Here is a 15,336-nt window from a genome sequence, read left to right as displayed (position 1 = left end):
AACACTGAGTTGAGTCCTAGCTGTGTGCATCTATTTTTAAATTTGTCTCTTAGTGTTTTTCATATCTTTCTTAATAACAGCAATGGTATATTTTCATTACAAAATAGATTAGCTATCTTAAATTTACTCATTTTATTCCTAAAATTCAAACCCACATGAACATGTGTTCTACATCAAGTGAGGTATCTCCCACAGAAGCTGCTTAAAACTACATCTATCCTGGAGTAAATGATACACATCTGAAATTTATATTCCTCAAAGGTCAATTCTGCAAACACCTCAGATTCAAAATGGGTAAGACAACTGGGAATGAAGAGATAGAACTAAAGAGAATTTTCAGGGGAAAAAAATAATAAATAAATAATAAATAACTATCTCATCAAGCAACATCTTTAAAACCTATCAACCTTTTCTAGTTTATTAAGTAACTACATATACATATATAATATCTAAATATATACATATATAATATAAATATAAGTAAATATATTTATAGTCTTCCCCCTATCTTGGCAGGTAGGAATAAGAATAATGTCAAGATAGAAATAACAAAGCTAAGGACATATTTTCCTAGAGTACGTTCTGCACAACACAGCTTCTGCAATATAACATATTACACCCCTCCCCATAAAGAAATTAGTTTGTAAAACAAAATAGTTTACTGAAGAATTTCTTAGACCATTAACAAATTAATGCACAAAGTTACTTTCCACGAGTGAGTTACACGGTTAGTTTTCCCATTGCCAAATGTATTCAACCATGGTACTTTCTTCCAAAAACATATCTTCTGAGACTAGTATTCCATTGAAATACTTTGGCAAATATTGCTCTAAACCCAAAAGCATGTAAAAATGAACAGAATTTGCATGCGTTTCCCACTAATGACCAAAGGTCACACTGTTAATCACAGAACAGGATAGGCCTCCAGGGACTATGGATTTGAAAGATATCTAGGATCAGACAGGCAATAAAGCACATTCAGAAAAGTTATAATGGGAGAAAGAGCAAATGCTAAAATCCATACAATAAAAAAAAACTTGGTGTTTATTCTGTGATATGTGCTCTGATATATACAGTGAAGCCTGAAGCAAGTTCTTTACTGCAAAGACCACACATTTTATAATGTGCAAAAAGAGCAAAACAATTTATAATTAAATACTAGATAACAAATACAAAAAGTAACTACTTTAGAAAGAAGAAAAGTTCACTCTGTGCAAGAAGTGGTAAGAGAAAGCTTCGTTGGGAAAATAATCTTAAACTGGGCATTTCAAAATTTGACTTAGTAGGAAGAGTAATGTCATTCTAGGCCCTAAGAGTAAGGACCAGAGAAGGACATATCTATTTCAGAGACAACAAAGAGTTTAGATTTGCACTGTCCAATATGGTAGCCACTAAATATGTGCGTGGCTCACATATTTCTATTGGATGGTGCTGGTTTAGACTAAATTTGATTTTGCTGTTAAACCCTTGAAAAAGAAATTTGAGTGCCTACTCCATGCCAAGTACATGAGGATAAATAGTGAACAAGACAATGGAGTATTATTTCTTTCAGAAGAGTGACCACATCTGGTCAAATCGTAAATAAAAATAATGTAAAAATCGCACTTGAGGTTAAAAAATCATCTGAAGATGTCTCTTAAATTTTAAGACTTAAAATACAAATGCTCCAATCTTCAGGTGCCATTCCCTTCCACTCTTGCAAAAACTATTGATCCACTAAGTCCACAGTGGAGCCTGGAATGTTTTTAAAAACATTTCCTATTAATTATGATTTGAATCCACCTGCACACACTATTTTTGCTGATCCTAGTGAGCTGAGAAAATTGATTCATAGCCCCTCCTCACTTTTAAAAATTTTATTTCTTCCAAAGAAACCTAGGCTGAGAGCCTAAAGAGCCTCAACCAGGTGTAATGGCCAATGTATTTAAAATAAGAACAAGCTTGATTTTATTTTTAACAATGAAAGAAAACCAAATAAAGATTTTTTAAAAACTATCATAACCTCTCCTATTTATAAAGTCACATGTGTAATTTACCATCTTACACCAACAAAATAATCATCCAAAGTGCTGAAAAACATACTGTCAATTCTCAGCCACTTAATCATTATATGCTTCAAATTCCAGTTTATTAATATCTACTCACAATGCCAACAGGTACTTGTTTCCTACTCATCTTAATTAACAGAATGAATATTGGGTATTCAATAAGGTTACGAAAAACAACAACAACAATCTCCCTGGATGCTAAAAATTCACAATATGAGTATGCAATACAATATCCTTTCTAAAACAACTATGGTACCTGCAATATGACTATATCTAGACTTGCAGGAGGCATCTCTCACTAAAATTTTAAAGTAATGACCTACACTACAAGAAGTGAGTCATTAGGAAAAAACTTAAAAGCTCATCCTTGATAAAGGTTCACAAAAAAATTTAAATAATGATTAAACTATATCAGAGCCTATCATAAAAATAAAAATCATAATGTTTATGAAATTCAGGAAAGGATAAGGGTTCAAGATTTTGCAGACAATTTTAGATAAATTTAAAAAGTAATCAAAAGTACAACATTAATGGTACATAGAGTTTTGGATCTGAGTGTTTGGCACACAAAATCATCTTTAGTGTTCATTCCATTATTGACTTAAGGGCTATTTGATTTCATCCTACATTTACATATTAATAATTACGTTTAATTAAATGCCACATATTTTGTAAACCATATAGTTCTTATTGCCAATTTTTATGAAGACTTTAATAAGTTACAGAATATGCTGTAGGAATATATTATTTACTCACTAATTTTTACGTGGTAAATTACGGAATGTTAAAACTTTTTTAACAAGGGTATCACAGCCAGTTTCTCTTCGATAATTTTCAAATAATAGGCAATAAGCCTTAAGTTCTATTCCTTAACTTTACAGATAAAAAATGTGTATCAGAGCTGCTAAATCACTAAATTATATATGTAAAAATGTAACGTAAGCCTAAGTGACATAAACAAGGTGAGACAATAAATACCAAAACACACATATAATTGCCCAGCTTTTTCTAATTCCTACTTCTGATGCTGTAGCTATTGCAAGAAAAGATTTGGTCTTTTTTGTTTGTTTTTAAATTTGGTACTTTCTAGTTCTATCTGTTTAGGATGCAGTGCAAATGTATTATAGGCCCCAATCTGATACCATAAGTAACTTGATAAAGTAGAAGTAAAATTGAAACTCTCCTCTTCCACTCCACATTTTCAACATAATGATCAACATTCTAAGTGATCTTATGGAACTGTCAAGTCCTAAAAACGCATTCCACATCATGAAGGGAAGATTCAACTCAGTTTCATACAATTACACAGTTGATTTAACCAGATCCTAATATTCTGAAAACTGGTCATCTGTATATTTAGCTGAAGTAAATTTAACCAAATCTAAAGAGCACTGACTGGGCTATACAGTCAAAATAAAGATGTAAAGTACAAATACAGCAATTAACTTGAAAACTCAATTATTCACAACATCAGGGTAGAATTTAAGAATGACAAATACCAGGATGATTGGCTTCAATGTGGAATATAACAAATGCTATTATTTGAATGTTTATTATATTGCATACATTTGCTAAGTGTTTTATTCTATTATTTCACTTAATCCTCAAAAGAATGCTATATGCAAGGTGATAATATTGTCCTTTTTTTAAAAGATGAGAAACCTTAAGTTTACTGAGGTTAAATAACTTGCCAATGATTCACAGATCTATTAACTGGCAGTCTTTTTTCAGAATCAAATTTAGTATCTAACCATAAACTGCAGATAGAGAAAAAACAAACTTGTACATTGACCACAATGTCTAAACTCAGTAAGATCTGCCTCAAATTGTTTTTTTAAAGTAGCACCTCCTCCCCCATCCAGTTCACATTCATGTATCTCTACTTAATGGGTTAGGTAACACTCTGCTGGGCCTCATGCAGATCTCTATCATAAACACCAAACTGTACTATAATCATCTAGTTCCTTTATGTTTACCACAATGCTATAATATCCTTGAAGGCACGATTCTGCCTTATTCATGTTTTATGTCCCCAAGTACCTACCAACTGCCAGGAATGTAGAAAGTAAAGTGCTGGTAAGGGTTCAGTAACATATTAGATCATTTTTTCTATCATCTTCTAAACATCCACATTAAGATAAAACCTTCCTGAAAATAGAAATAGTAAAATCATAGATTCTAATAGGAACTTACTAAGATCAAATAGTCTATAGCTTCTCTATCATCAATACCACATCCCTACTAATATTCTCTACATCTCAAGAAAAATGTCGGAAAGAAAAGTGAGATAAATCTGATCCCCTATGAACTGATCATAAATATGGAATTCCAGAATTAAATGAGTTTATCAAGTAAGATGGTGTTGTAAATCTAGTCTCTTTGACCTTCATACCTAGGAATTTGTTAGGCTTTAAAAAAAAAATCTGGCAGTTGGTCAGCCTACAAAATTCTCATTTTAAAAGTTCAGTTCTTCAAATAAGACAGATAACATACACCCTTAAAACAGGAAATCTGATGAAATCAGCAGTCAAATTAAAATATGAAAATTATCTTGTGCTAATAGATGATACTGCAGAAGTTGAGCATAGTTAAGACTATGCTAAATGTAAGCCACATATCAAAAACACCAGCAAAAAGAAAAAAAACTGTATGTGATTTAAAAAAGTATTATGATTAACAAATCATCAAACATCTCTTTAAATCTGAAAAGTCTTTTCAACTCTAAAACTGACTACTTAAACACTAGTACATGCCAAACCTTGTAAGCAGTACTATGAATGTTAGCTCAACTAACAGGTTACATGAAGAAAATTCTGTTTCCATACTTACTAAAGCACCCATAAGTCACAACTGTGTCCTACTCAAAGACGAAATTTAACATAGAGAAAGGTTGATGGAAAAAACTCGTCAGAAGGGTTCACAAATCAGGGTGTTATTAACACTATAAGCCAAAAATGGAAGCTCTTTAAATGAGCAGTGCACAGTAACAGAAAGCTAGTGTCTGTCTCTACAACTACAAGCAGAGTTAACTCTAAAAACTTCAATTTACACCTCTTCTAAAATCATGGTCCATTTGCCTATACTGCTTGAATTTTTAGGATTCTAAAATATCAAGTCTCTCCTATAGCACATTATTAAAGTGATTTTAAAAAAAAACCTTTTTCTTCCATATGAAAAACCAATGTGTTCCTTCAAAAAGTCATCAACACTTCGCCTGCACAATAACTGTGAAATTATTATCTAAATTATCTTTCCTTGTATAAACTGTATATATTACCTAGCTTCAATCTGCCATAGAGCTTTGCCTAGCTAGGTAAGCCTTTATTGGAAGTACAAATAATATTCTTTCAGTCCTTAACACTAAGTAAAGAGAGCAAAACTGTTAACACTCCCTTCAACTTTTCTCCCATCCAACTATAATCCACAATTCTCCTTGATGGAAAATAATAGTACATAAATTCAATCTAGAATCTTGCATCAGTTTTCAAAGGTAACAGCATTAAGAAATTGTGTGGTGGAACCAAACATATGCAGAGTGGCCTACAAAAACTATAGATTAGACAACATGACATTTATCACACTATATTCTATAAATCAGAAACTTTCATCACAGTGCTTGCTTGAAACAGTGGTGAATTGGTAGCAGTAATTCTCAGCCTATAAGGGGCACTCAATCTCTTGAAAACTTTACCTCCCATTATAATCGTCCTGACACACCTATCCGGAACAGAATTTTCTTTCTTCTAAACCACACTATCTAAGAAATTCACATACATCTTTCATTTTAACAAATGCTGGTAAAACTTTTGGTTTCATTTAAGATTTCATTACACAGTGAGATACAACAGCAGCTTTACGTACCAGCAAAAATGTACCAATCTTTGAGCAAACATAAGTTTTGCTTCTCTACTTTCCTCACCAAATAGGAGTCTTCAAATAAAACGTCCTGCGGGCACTGGTATTGTCAAAAGACAGATAGAGCTAATCTCCAAAGACTGGTGGCCTTATTTTCCCAAATCACTGCCTTCCATCAATGACCACTTACATACACCTCTTGCGTGAAAGACACATTTTTTTTTTTAAACAGGATCCTTAACAAGTAGGCTTCTAGTCTCGATACCTAGGAACAGAACTCAACAAAAAGACTAGCTCCCAAATATAACAGGGAAACTGCAACATAGCACGAGGAAAGAGGCAAGAGGAGTGGAGTTTGTTTTGACCAGAAGAGCCGAGGCATAGTTGATGCCATAGGTATTTAACACATAAATCAAAGTCCTGAGGACAAATAAGTGTTTGCAAAAATAAACACCGACAGTGTGAGAGATGTCGCACAAACAGGAAAGCAGCCCACAGGCTCGATGCAAAGCCATCGAGAGGCAGCCTGGGCAGAATCGGGCCGGAGGACCAAAGAAAATTGACTGAAAGGATGCTGGCTAATATGGTGCCTTCTCCAGGGTGGAAGGCGATGAGGGGTGGAACCGAAGGCTTCATTCCGCTGGGCTCTGATTCCTGAAGGCATTGGGCTCACAGCTCAAGTTTCGCCGGAGAAAAAGGAGGCGGCAAATGTGCATCCCGACACCTTAACCCCCGTCCAGAAGTCCCCGCTTTGGGCTTCCGGCTCGAATGAGCCAGAAGTAACGGTCCCCTTAGCACAAGGAGGAGTGCGGACTCCTTGTGCTAAGCACTGCCGCTGAAGCCGGGCCATCCGCGCGGCCGCGGGGGAGGGGAGCGGGCGGCCGGCGCCGCGCTTGCACGCCCTGGCCCTTCCCGGGCCTCGCCCCGGGCGCGGCGAAAAGTTTCCAGCCAAAGTCCACGGCACCCACTAGCGCAGCCAACCGCCGAACGTAACCGCCTCGCCGCTCCGGAGAGCGGCCCGCGCCGGCCCGGCCGCGGCGCCGGGACCCTTGGTCGCGCCTCCCGCAGCCCGCGCCGGCCGCCGAGGTTCACCTACCACAGAGCCGGGAGAAGAGCAGCAGCGGGAAGAGCAGCAGCAGCAGCAGCGGCGGTGGCGTCGGGGGCGGCAGCAGGAGCCCGGCCCCGGGGGGAGAAGCGGAGGAAAGTTGTGCTTTGCCGCCTCCGGGACACAGCGGAGCCGGCCCCGGGGTCCGCGCCATTCCCCACCCTCCCCCCGGCCTGCTCACTAACCCGCCCCCACCGACTCCCCGGGCCCCGGCGCTTCAGGCTCTGGGCGGCGGCAGCAGCCGCGGTGCGGCGGCGGCAGAGCGTTCGGCGCGCGCGTCCCTAACTCCTAGTTCTTGAGCCGTCGCCGCCGGCTGACACTCAGCCCAGCGCTCGCGGCTGCCTCGACTCCGCCGTCGCCGACGCCACTGCCGAGGCTGAGGCGGGAGCCGCCCGCCACCGCCGCCGCCGCCGCCACTCCCCTCCCCCCGGCACCCGCCCGCTTCGAACTCCTGGGAACTCGGAACGCACCACCCCGCCCCGCGCGGGAGGGGGAGAGGAAGCCGACCCTCAGAGCGAGCGCTGGAACTCGCCCGCCCTCCCCACTCAACTCCAGCTCCCGTCTGATCCGGGAGAGCCAGCCGCTTCTCCTCCCACTCCGCCCCTCTGCACACGCTCCTCCCCTTTCAAAAAAAAAAAAAAATCTCTTCTTTCCACTTTGATAACGGGGTTTCTCCCAAAGCAGAGCTTTTAAAAGGACGGGAAAATCTGGAATAGGTTAGTATGCCCCGCCTCTCGTTTCTGCCTCGTTCCCCCCTCCTCAGCTTTTCCAATGGTCTCGCCCACTCCACCGCTCGCTGGTCCACAGCGGCCCCGGCGCAAACAGAGGCGGAGGGCGGCGGGACCATCCGGCTCGTGGTTTGCCTCTCTCCGGCGGGGACCTGGGACGGGGAGGATGTGGGGAGGGAAAAAGAGGATGGGGTTGCCCTTCCGTTGCCCAAGCCAAAGATTCCTGTCTAGGAAGCTGGACCCAGCCTGCTGGACTAGTCATCTCTCTCCACGCCGGGGGCGCAGGAGACTGAAAGGAGAGACTTTTTCCTTCCTGCTTCCCGGGACAGCTGTGCTCCTCCGAATTTCTCCCTTCTTCCCAGCCCCACTACCCCCCAGCCCGCCGAGGCACATTTTCGCGGGCTGTTTTCTTGCTCCTTTCACTGGGAGGGAGACTTGGTGGAAGGGTCCCCGTGGCCGGGAGAGGAGAGGGGCCCTAGAAGGTTTGCTTTCCCGTTCTTGCTTCTCCCGACTGCCAGGCTATCCTCTGTCCTCGTCTGGCGACTGGCAACAGGAGGCCATGGATTTCCCCCATCGGAGCGCCTCGAGTGCGGAGGTGTTTTTCTTTCGTTTTGCTTCATTTGCATGTTCGCACGTGTAATTTTATTTTCATTGCTTGTTTTCCTTTGACTTTATTGCGGGAAAGCGACCTCGGGATGTGTTTAAGAGGAGCGTCTGTGGTCCACCACGACCCTCCCTCACCCCTGACAGGTTGCGTGCCCTGCGCTCTTCATCCTCTGCCACGCATAGCCCTGGTGGCCTGACCTTGGAGCTATAGCCACCGGCGGCAGTGGGAATGGTAGACAGTTTGGACCGTCCCGAGGGGTACTGGAGGCAGAGGACACACGTCCTTAGTCTCGACACCATTAATTTTACGTAGGTTTTGCCGTCTCCACCAATAAGAAAGTCGAACAAGGTTTTAGCCTTCTGTCTCAGCTAAACTAATGCTTGCCTGCCGCCAAGATCACGCTGTCCTTCCCCTTCAATCTCTAGGGTCTCCCACCCTCCACCCACTGGCTTACAACGTTTTACTCACTTCCCAGGCTACACACCATTATACACTATGTCCACCTATCTTTTTTAACTTCCACGTTCCATCCTGTTCCCTAGCGCTGAGTTTAGAACCTCTTTTCCTCCACCCTCCTTTTCTCTTTCTCTATGCCTGCCTGTTTCTGTCCCCTGTAAGCCTGTCTCCTGCAGCCACTCTTTTCATTATCTGTCCTCAAGATGCACCTACAAATAAACCTTGTCCTGCATTCGCTCCGGGAGATCTGATGATGATGATAATTGACGAAATGTAGCTATTGTGACATTCCCCAGCTATGCTGACACCACCGTTTTCCTTGAGAAAATTTATTTTACTATTTCCGCGTTCCTAAACCTAATTTCACTGCTAAATTTAGAGAGAGCCCACTTGCAGCGACTAATTATCTGTTTAGATAGCACTTTAGCACGTTGTTGATACCCAGTTAAATGTTAAATAACCAAAATGTTAATATCGCTAGCTAATTTCATTCCCCCAGCCTTTCCCTGATGGTTCCAGTCTCCAGAAAAAGTAATTTAGCCAACATTTGAAAAGGTGCCAAAGGATTAATATGGGGGCCATCCTGCAATTGCTACAGAGACCGTGAGGGATTAGCTGGGTTAGTGCTTCTCAAAATGATGATATGGAGCTTTAAAAAAATATATTTCCTCCATATTTTGATAAATTGGATTAGTGTGCTGATATGATTATATTCTCCTCTGACCTAACAGTGAAGAGAGAGCTTGGAAGAGCAGTATTTATAGATGTTATATAAGCATTAAAAGACCACCACACTGGCGTTTTATATGCATACATGCATTATGTTCTAATAATAATTTGTGTTGATATAGCATCTTCAGCCAGAGATGTCAAAGCACACTCTTACTTTTCACAGAAGATAGCAATTATAATCTCTCCTTGACAGCCGGAGGAACCTAGGCACAGAGGTTAAGTGCAAATAGTAGAAGCCATGTGTGGTGGTTTTCCTGCCAAAAGCAAGTTCTTGCTTCCAGGAGATACCACTGATCTCTCAAGATTCCTTATAAAGTTAAAACAAAATTACTGATGTAACTCAAATTTCTACTGTGTCTTAAATTACATTCTCCTCAAATAAAGACATACCCTCCCTAAGCTTTCCAGTTGGAAATTATTATTAGCTACAGAAAAAGATTTTACATTACGTAGTACAGCTCTTTTTCTAAGAGCCAGAATAACTGTTGATTTCTAAAAAACCTTTAACATGAGAGTATCACAGGTTTATACCATTTTTAGCTGTCTAACTTTATAGTTAAGTTTACTTTTATTGTTTGAGGGACAAACTGGTTGAAAAAATAATTATAGCTAACATTAATGTTTGTGATACCATTGAATCCAAATTATGCATGCATTTTTCAAGAAGAAAATTATCTGAATAAAAAGCAACATGATCTTAATGCCAAAAATGATTTCACTGTTTTTGGTTAAGAGTACTGATGGTATCCATCCCACTTTCTGCCTCAAAAACTGCTGGCCAATTATCGAGTTTCATTAATGCTTAATTAAAAAACAAAGGTTGAAATGTTAACAAAGAGATAATCATGTACAGTGCTGGACATTTTACACTTCCTCAAATATTCTAAATTAAAGATTTGAGACTGTTATTAGAATTTCATACCTGACTTTGAAACAAAGGAAATATTTCATAGTAGAGGTAGGCCCTATGTACTCTAGGTAGTTCCATTTACCATCAGCAATTTTTTTATAACCCGCTATGCGAAATATAGCTTTTCCCTCAGTGAAAGAGATAGGCAATGCTCTGTGGAATGTTTGAACTTGGTACTATAGTTGATGATAAGTTGATTTTACCTGGCTATAATCACATTTTCTAAAGCAGAATTTTGCAAATAGTTAAAAAACAAAAAACTGCAGATACCCCCACTCCTTTCCACACACAAATCTACCCACTTGGAAATCTTCACCAACCTCACATTTATCAAATGCAACTATTTCCTACAGAAAAGTTTCCCCCTCCCCCCAATAAATTCATACTGCTTTCTCCCTTATGTTTCCCTTGAGTCTTTGCTCAAATTTCACTCATCGTTAAGATCTTCTATGACCACTTCATATGAAAAGCCCCCCACCCTTAATCTCTATCCCATCTTAACCTGCTTTATTTTCTCCCCATCTGACATGTTATATCTTTATTTATTGTTTGTTCTTCCTTTGCTAAAATGAAAGTTCCACAAAGAGTGATGGGAAGCTATTTTTTCACTGTTGAAACCCAACCACCTAGAACAATATCAGTCATATAGTTCCCAGATTAGATGATTAAATGATAAGTTTAGTGACTTAGCATACTTGAGTGCATATCTACTGGCAAATAACAGAAGAATATTAATTTTTTAAGGTCTTGAGTATATGATTGAGTTTTTTAAGCTGGAAAATAGACTTAAGACTATTGCTTAAGACTCTTAACTGCTTTTAGTGCTGCTTATCAATCTATTGTCTTTCCATATTCACACTTCCACATTCTGGGTTTGTAATACTGGGGCTGTGGCTCTGCAATCCGTCTCCTTTGCCAACTTTCTTCCTGGTAGGTTCTATCAATAGAAGTCACAGGAAGGAAGGCCGGAGTAGAAGAAAGAGACCTCCTATCAGCATCACCTCAGCAGTAACAGCCCTTCGCACTATCATCAGCAGTTGGTTCCAGCCTCCCACTTGTTTTACACTCTAAGAACCAGACTTATAACGACCCCTCAGAGGTACCAGCACCAGCCAGGCTGTGCCCACTTCTCAGAGGTCTAATCCCTAGTTCAGCAGGATCCCCCTTCTGAGCTTCTGAGTTCTCATAACCCAACCTTTTCCCTTTGTTTCCCTAGCTCTAAAGGTGACAGTGGTTTCTTACATCTGATATCTCGGTCACCTCAGACCAAAAAATTCCCCTTTTGGTCTAGAGATCCCCCTCCAGCCCCTGTGTAAGAACACCCTATTATTAAGTTCCCTTGGTAACATAGTATGTTCTGTTTTCCTGATCAGACCTTGATTGATGCTCTATTTTTCAGTGACTCTTTCTTAAAACTTTCCCTTGTAACGGTTATTTTCCTCAAACTGTTTAAAATCACAGACCCAACATCAATCCATCTATTAATGTGAATAGAAGCATTAACGGAAATGAGCACAATTTGTTCATTTTATTGGCAATAATCTAGATCGAGCAGAGGTGAGTTTGAAATAAGTAAATTTGGAGGAAATTATGTTGGTGTTTTAGCCATATATACATATGATTTGTTTTGTTGTTGATGTTCCTCATCTAGATCATGGTAAAAAATAGAAATTTCTAATTTCTAATTTTCTAATTTCTAATTTCTAATTTTCTAATTATTAAAAAATTTCTATTTCTAATTTTCTAATTATTTCTTTGACGGACCTCAATTGCATTTGAGAATCATTATGGAGCTAAAAGATAAGAGGATTATTTGAGACAAGAAGAATTGGACTTCTCTTAACTTACAATGAAAATAAGCAGACACTTCAAATAGTTATCTAAAGGCTAACTCTATTTATAATATACAACTCTTCTGTAGAGCACTGGGGTTCCAAAGAATACACTTTGAGGAACTGATATTTAGGCAGAAAGAAGAGCTATGCCATAGCGTGATGGTAAGTTAAATAAAAGGGTAGGTTAAATTAAGCAAAGATGGTTGGGCTATTGTGCACTGGAGTTTATGTTAGGTGTTAGGAATAGAAAAACCCAAGTCCTTACCCCCCAAACCAATAACAACATTCTTGTAAACAATGGAGGGATGTACAGTATAGGCTGGGGCAGAAGAGGAGTCCCATATGTGCTTAAAAGAGAATGGGAAGGCCTAACAGCAAAGATGACATTTGACTAGGAGTTTCCCATACAGATAGAGTAAAAGCAGCAGTGGGAATAGGAAAAGGTTACAGAGGAATGACAGAGTGTAATGTGTGTTGGAAACCACAAGTATTTCTGTGCTGCTACAGGGTAAAATGCAAAGCAGAATTAGAGGAAAAGGCAAAAACATGGTTTGATGTAAGCAGGGAGTTTCTAAACTGTGTAAAGATTTTTATCTGGTAGATCATGGAAACATGAATAACTTTGAATATGGAATGACAAGATTAGATTTGCTAAAATTCAGAGAACAGTGAAAGGGCAGATGGGTGAATTGTCAAGATTTGGGAGAATTATAAGCAGAAATTTAGTAAGGAAGTTGAGCAGAGAGAATGTGAATTTGAATAGTGATAAGTTAAAAGGAGAAAATAAATTCAGGAGCATTTTAGTATTTCAAAACAAAATAGTTTATTCCCACAGAGATTAGAATATGGTGTAGCTAGTAGATGGTGATGCAGGCAAATGAGAGAAGAAAAAGCCAAGAATATGAGCAAAACAATGAAAAGAGAAGCCTTCAAAGGTAGTGAAAATATGGGTAGAGGCAGACAGATATTAAAAGAAGAGAGAATATGGAGAAGAAAATGGAAGGGGATCAAATGACAAAGGTTGCAATAATATAATAGATGGTTTTATAAATTATTTGGCAAATTTTATAATTTTCTACTTTGTATTATTCATCTAATTCTTATGAGTATGTCTTAGATTCACATAATGTCCTATACAGCTTTTCTTATATTACCATTAATAAATATTTGCTAAATGAAAAGAAGGGAAAAGAAAAATAGTTTGTGGATGGTTTTGCCATTATATTTAGATTGAATTGAACGAAAGTAATCTGGTGTCTATAGATTCAATACGAAGAGCCACTTTTCCTCCGATGGCTGTTTCAACAGATCCTGTCCTAATTAGCTTCATATCTAACTGGTACCCTTTGGTATCTGAATCAAAACAGATACTTGTCAGCCACTCCACTTTTCCCCACCCGGAGAGATGAACATAGGAAGACTGTAGGATGTAATGTTAAAAGCCCTGGAGCTTTACTACCTGGGTTTCAGTTCAAATTCTCTACTTCGTGACCTTAGGCAAGTTACTAAGACTTAGTTTCCTCATGTGAAAATAGGGAAAATGATTATTTCTCACAATATTGTTTAAGGATGAAATGAGTTCATGTGATGACCTTATAGCAGCCCTGATCTATAAAGCCTAAGAGGTATTTGTTTGGTTATTGTTGTTGTTGTTGTTGTTGTTGTTGTTGTTAGGAGGAGGAGGTGGAGGAGGAGCAGCAGCAGCAAGGGCAGCAGCAGCAATAGTACTGTTAGTATTTTTAAACATAGATTCAGAAAGCGCATATTAATCATCAGCAATCTGGGATTGAAACTTTGCTAGGGCTCATGATCCCACATCCAATTGAAATCTTGAAATCAGTTCTGATAAACTCTGCCTTCCATTAACCAGATTGCATTAATTCACTGTCCTTCTTTATTTGCTTACAAACTTTTGCAGTGTTCTTCCTGTGGTAGGCAGAATAACGGTCCCCACAAAATATCCATATTTTAATTCCCCAAACCTGTGGATATGTTAGGTTACATGCAAAGGGGAATTAAGTTTGCAAATGGTAACATTGCTAATCAGCTGACTTTATTTAGGTGGGCCCAATGTAATCACATGGGTCTTTAAAAATCAAAGAGGAAAGCAGAAGAATCAGAGGGAGATGTGACCAGAAAAAATAGTCAGAGATGCAGTGTTAATGGAATGGAATATGTTCAGTGTTTGGAATGGAAAAGACAAAAGACTAAGATTCTCCCCTAGAGCTTCCAGAAAGGAATGTAACTCTGCCTACGCTTTGATTTTAGCCAAGTGAGACCAGTGTTAGAATCCTGACCTACAGAACTGTAAGGTGAAAAATTTGTGTTGTAAACCATTGAGTCTGTGGTAATTTGTTACAGCAGCAGAAGAAAACTAATTGTGATATAATGAAAAATATGTATTTGGTCTTTGTCTCTCTGGTTCCTGGCACAGAGCTCATGTAATCCTTGGAATTTCCTGAGTTATAGGGTGAGAGAAGTGTCTTTTATTTATAATAAGCCCCTTTCAACCATATCTGCAATTATGTTAATGAGGTGTCTCTTGGCGATGGGGGCTGGTTACCAGAGAAACCAACCATGTGATTAGAGAGTTAGAACTTTTAGCCCCACCTCTCCCAACCCCCAACATCCAGGATGGAGAGAAGGGTGGGGAATTGGCTTAATCATCAATGGCCAGTGATTTAATCAATCATGCCTACTTAACAAAGACTCCATTAAAAACTAACCAAAGTGGTTCTGAGAGCTTACAGGTTGGTGAACACATAGAAAGTTGGAATACTCAGAGAAGGTATGGAAGCTCTGCTCCCCTTTCACATGCTTTGCTCTATGCATCTTTTCTCTTTGGCTATTTCTGAGCTGAGTCATAGTAAACCAGTAATAAGTGTTTTCCTCAGTTCTGAGAACCCTTCTGGCAAATTTTCAAACCCAAGGAAAGAGTCATAGATTAGTAGCCAGTTGGTCAGAAATAAAGGCAACAACTTGGGATTTGTGATTGTCATGTGAAGTAGAGTAGTTCTGTGGGACTGAGCCCTTAAAATATGGGGTCTGTGCTACTTTCAG

At 39.4% G+C, this 15,336-nt stretch overlaps 1 protein-coding gene across 5 annotated transcripts in view; it reads right to left on the bottom strand.

Moving 5' to 3' along the window:
• NECTIN3 (nectin cell adhesion molecule 3) overlaps positions 1-7,426 on the bottom strand; it is a 101,776-nt gene extending 94,350 nt beyond the window's left edge. For 4 of the 5 annotated variants that reach the window (XM_039856816.1, XM_039856819.1, XM_039856817.1 and 1 more), the window contains exon 1: positions 7,000-7,381. In XM_039856816.1, coding sequence (XP_039712750.1) covers positions 7,000-7,162 — 163 coding nt within the window. In that variant the 5' untranslated portion in view covers positions 7,163-7,381. Of the gene's footprint in view, positions 1-6,999 lie in introns of all 5 variants that reach the window. The other variant, XM_039856815.1, reaches the window with a different exon arrangement.
• Between the last annotated feature and the right edge of the window lie 7,910 nt (positions 7,427-15,336).

The sequence above is a fragment of the Pteropus medius genome, unplaced genomic scaffold (assembly GCF_902729225.1).
Source record: "Pteropus medius unplaced genomic scaffold, Ma_sr-lr_union100, whole genome shotgun sequence".
Classification (NCBI taxonomy): domain Eukaryota; kingdom Metazoa; phylum Chordata; class Mammalia; order Chiroptera; family Pteropodidae; genus Pteropus; species Pteropus medius.
The sequence above is the reverse complement of the archived record's forward strand: the minus strand, read 5'-3'. Positions and strand labels throughout refer to the sequence as shown.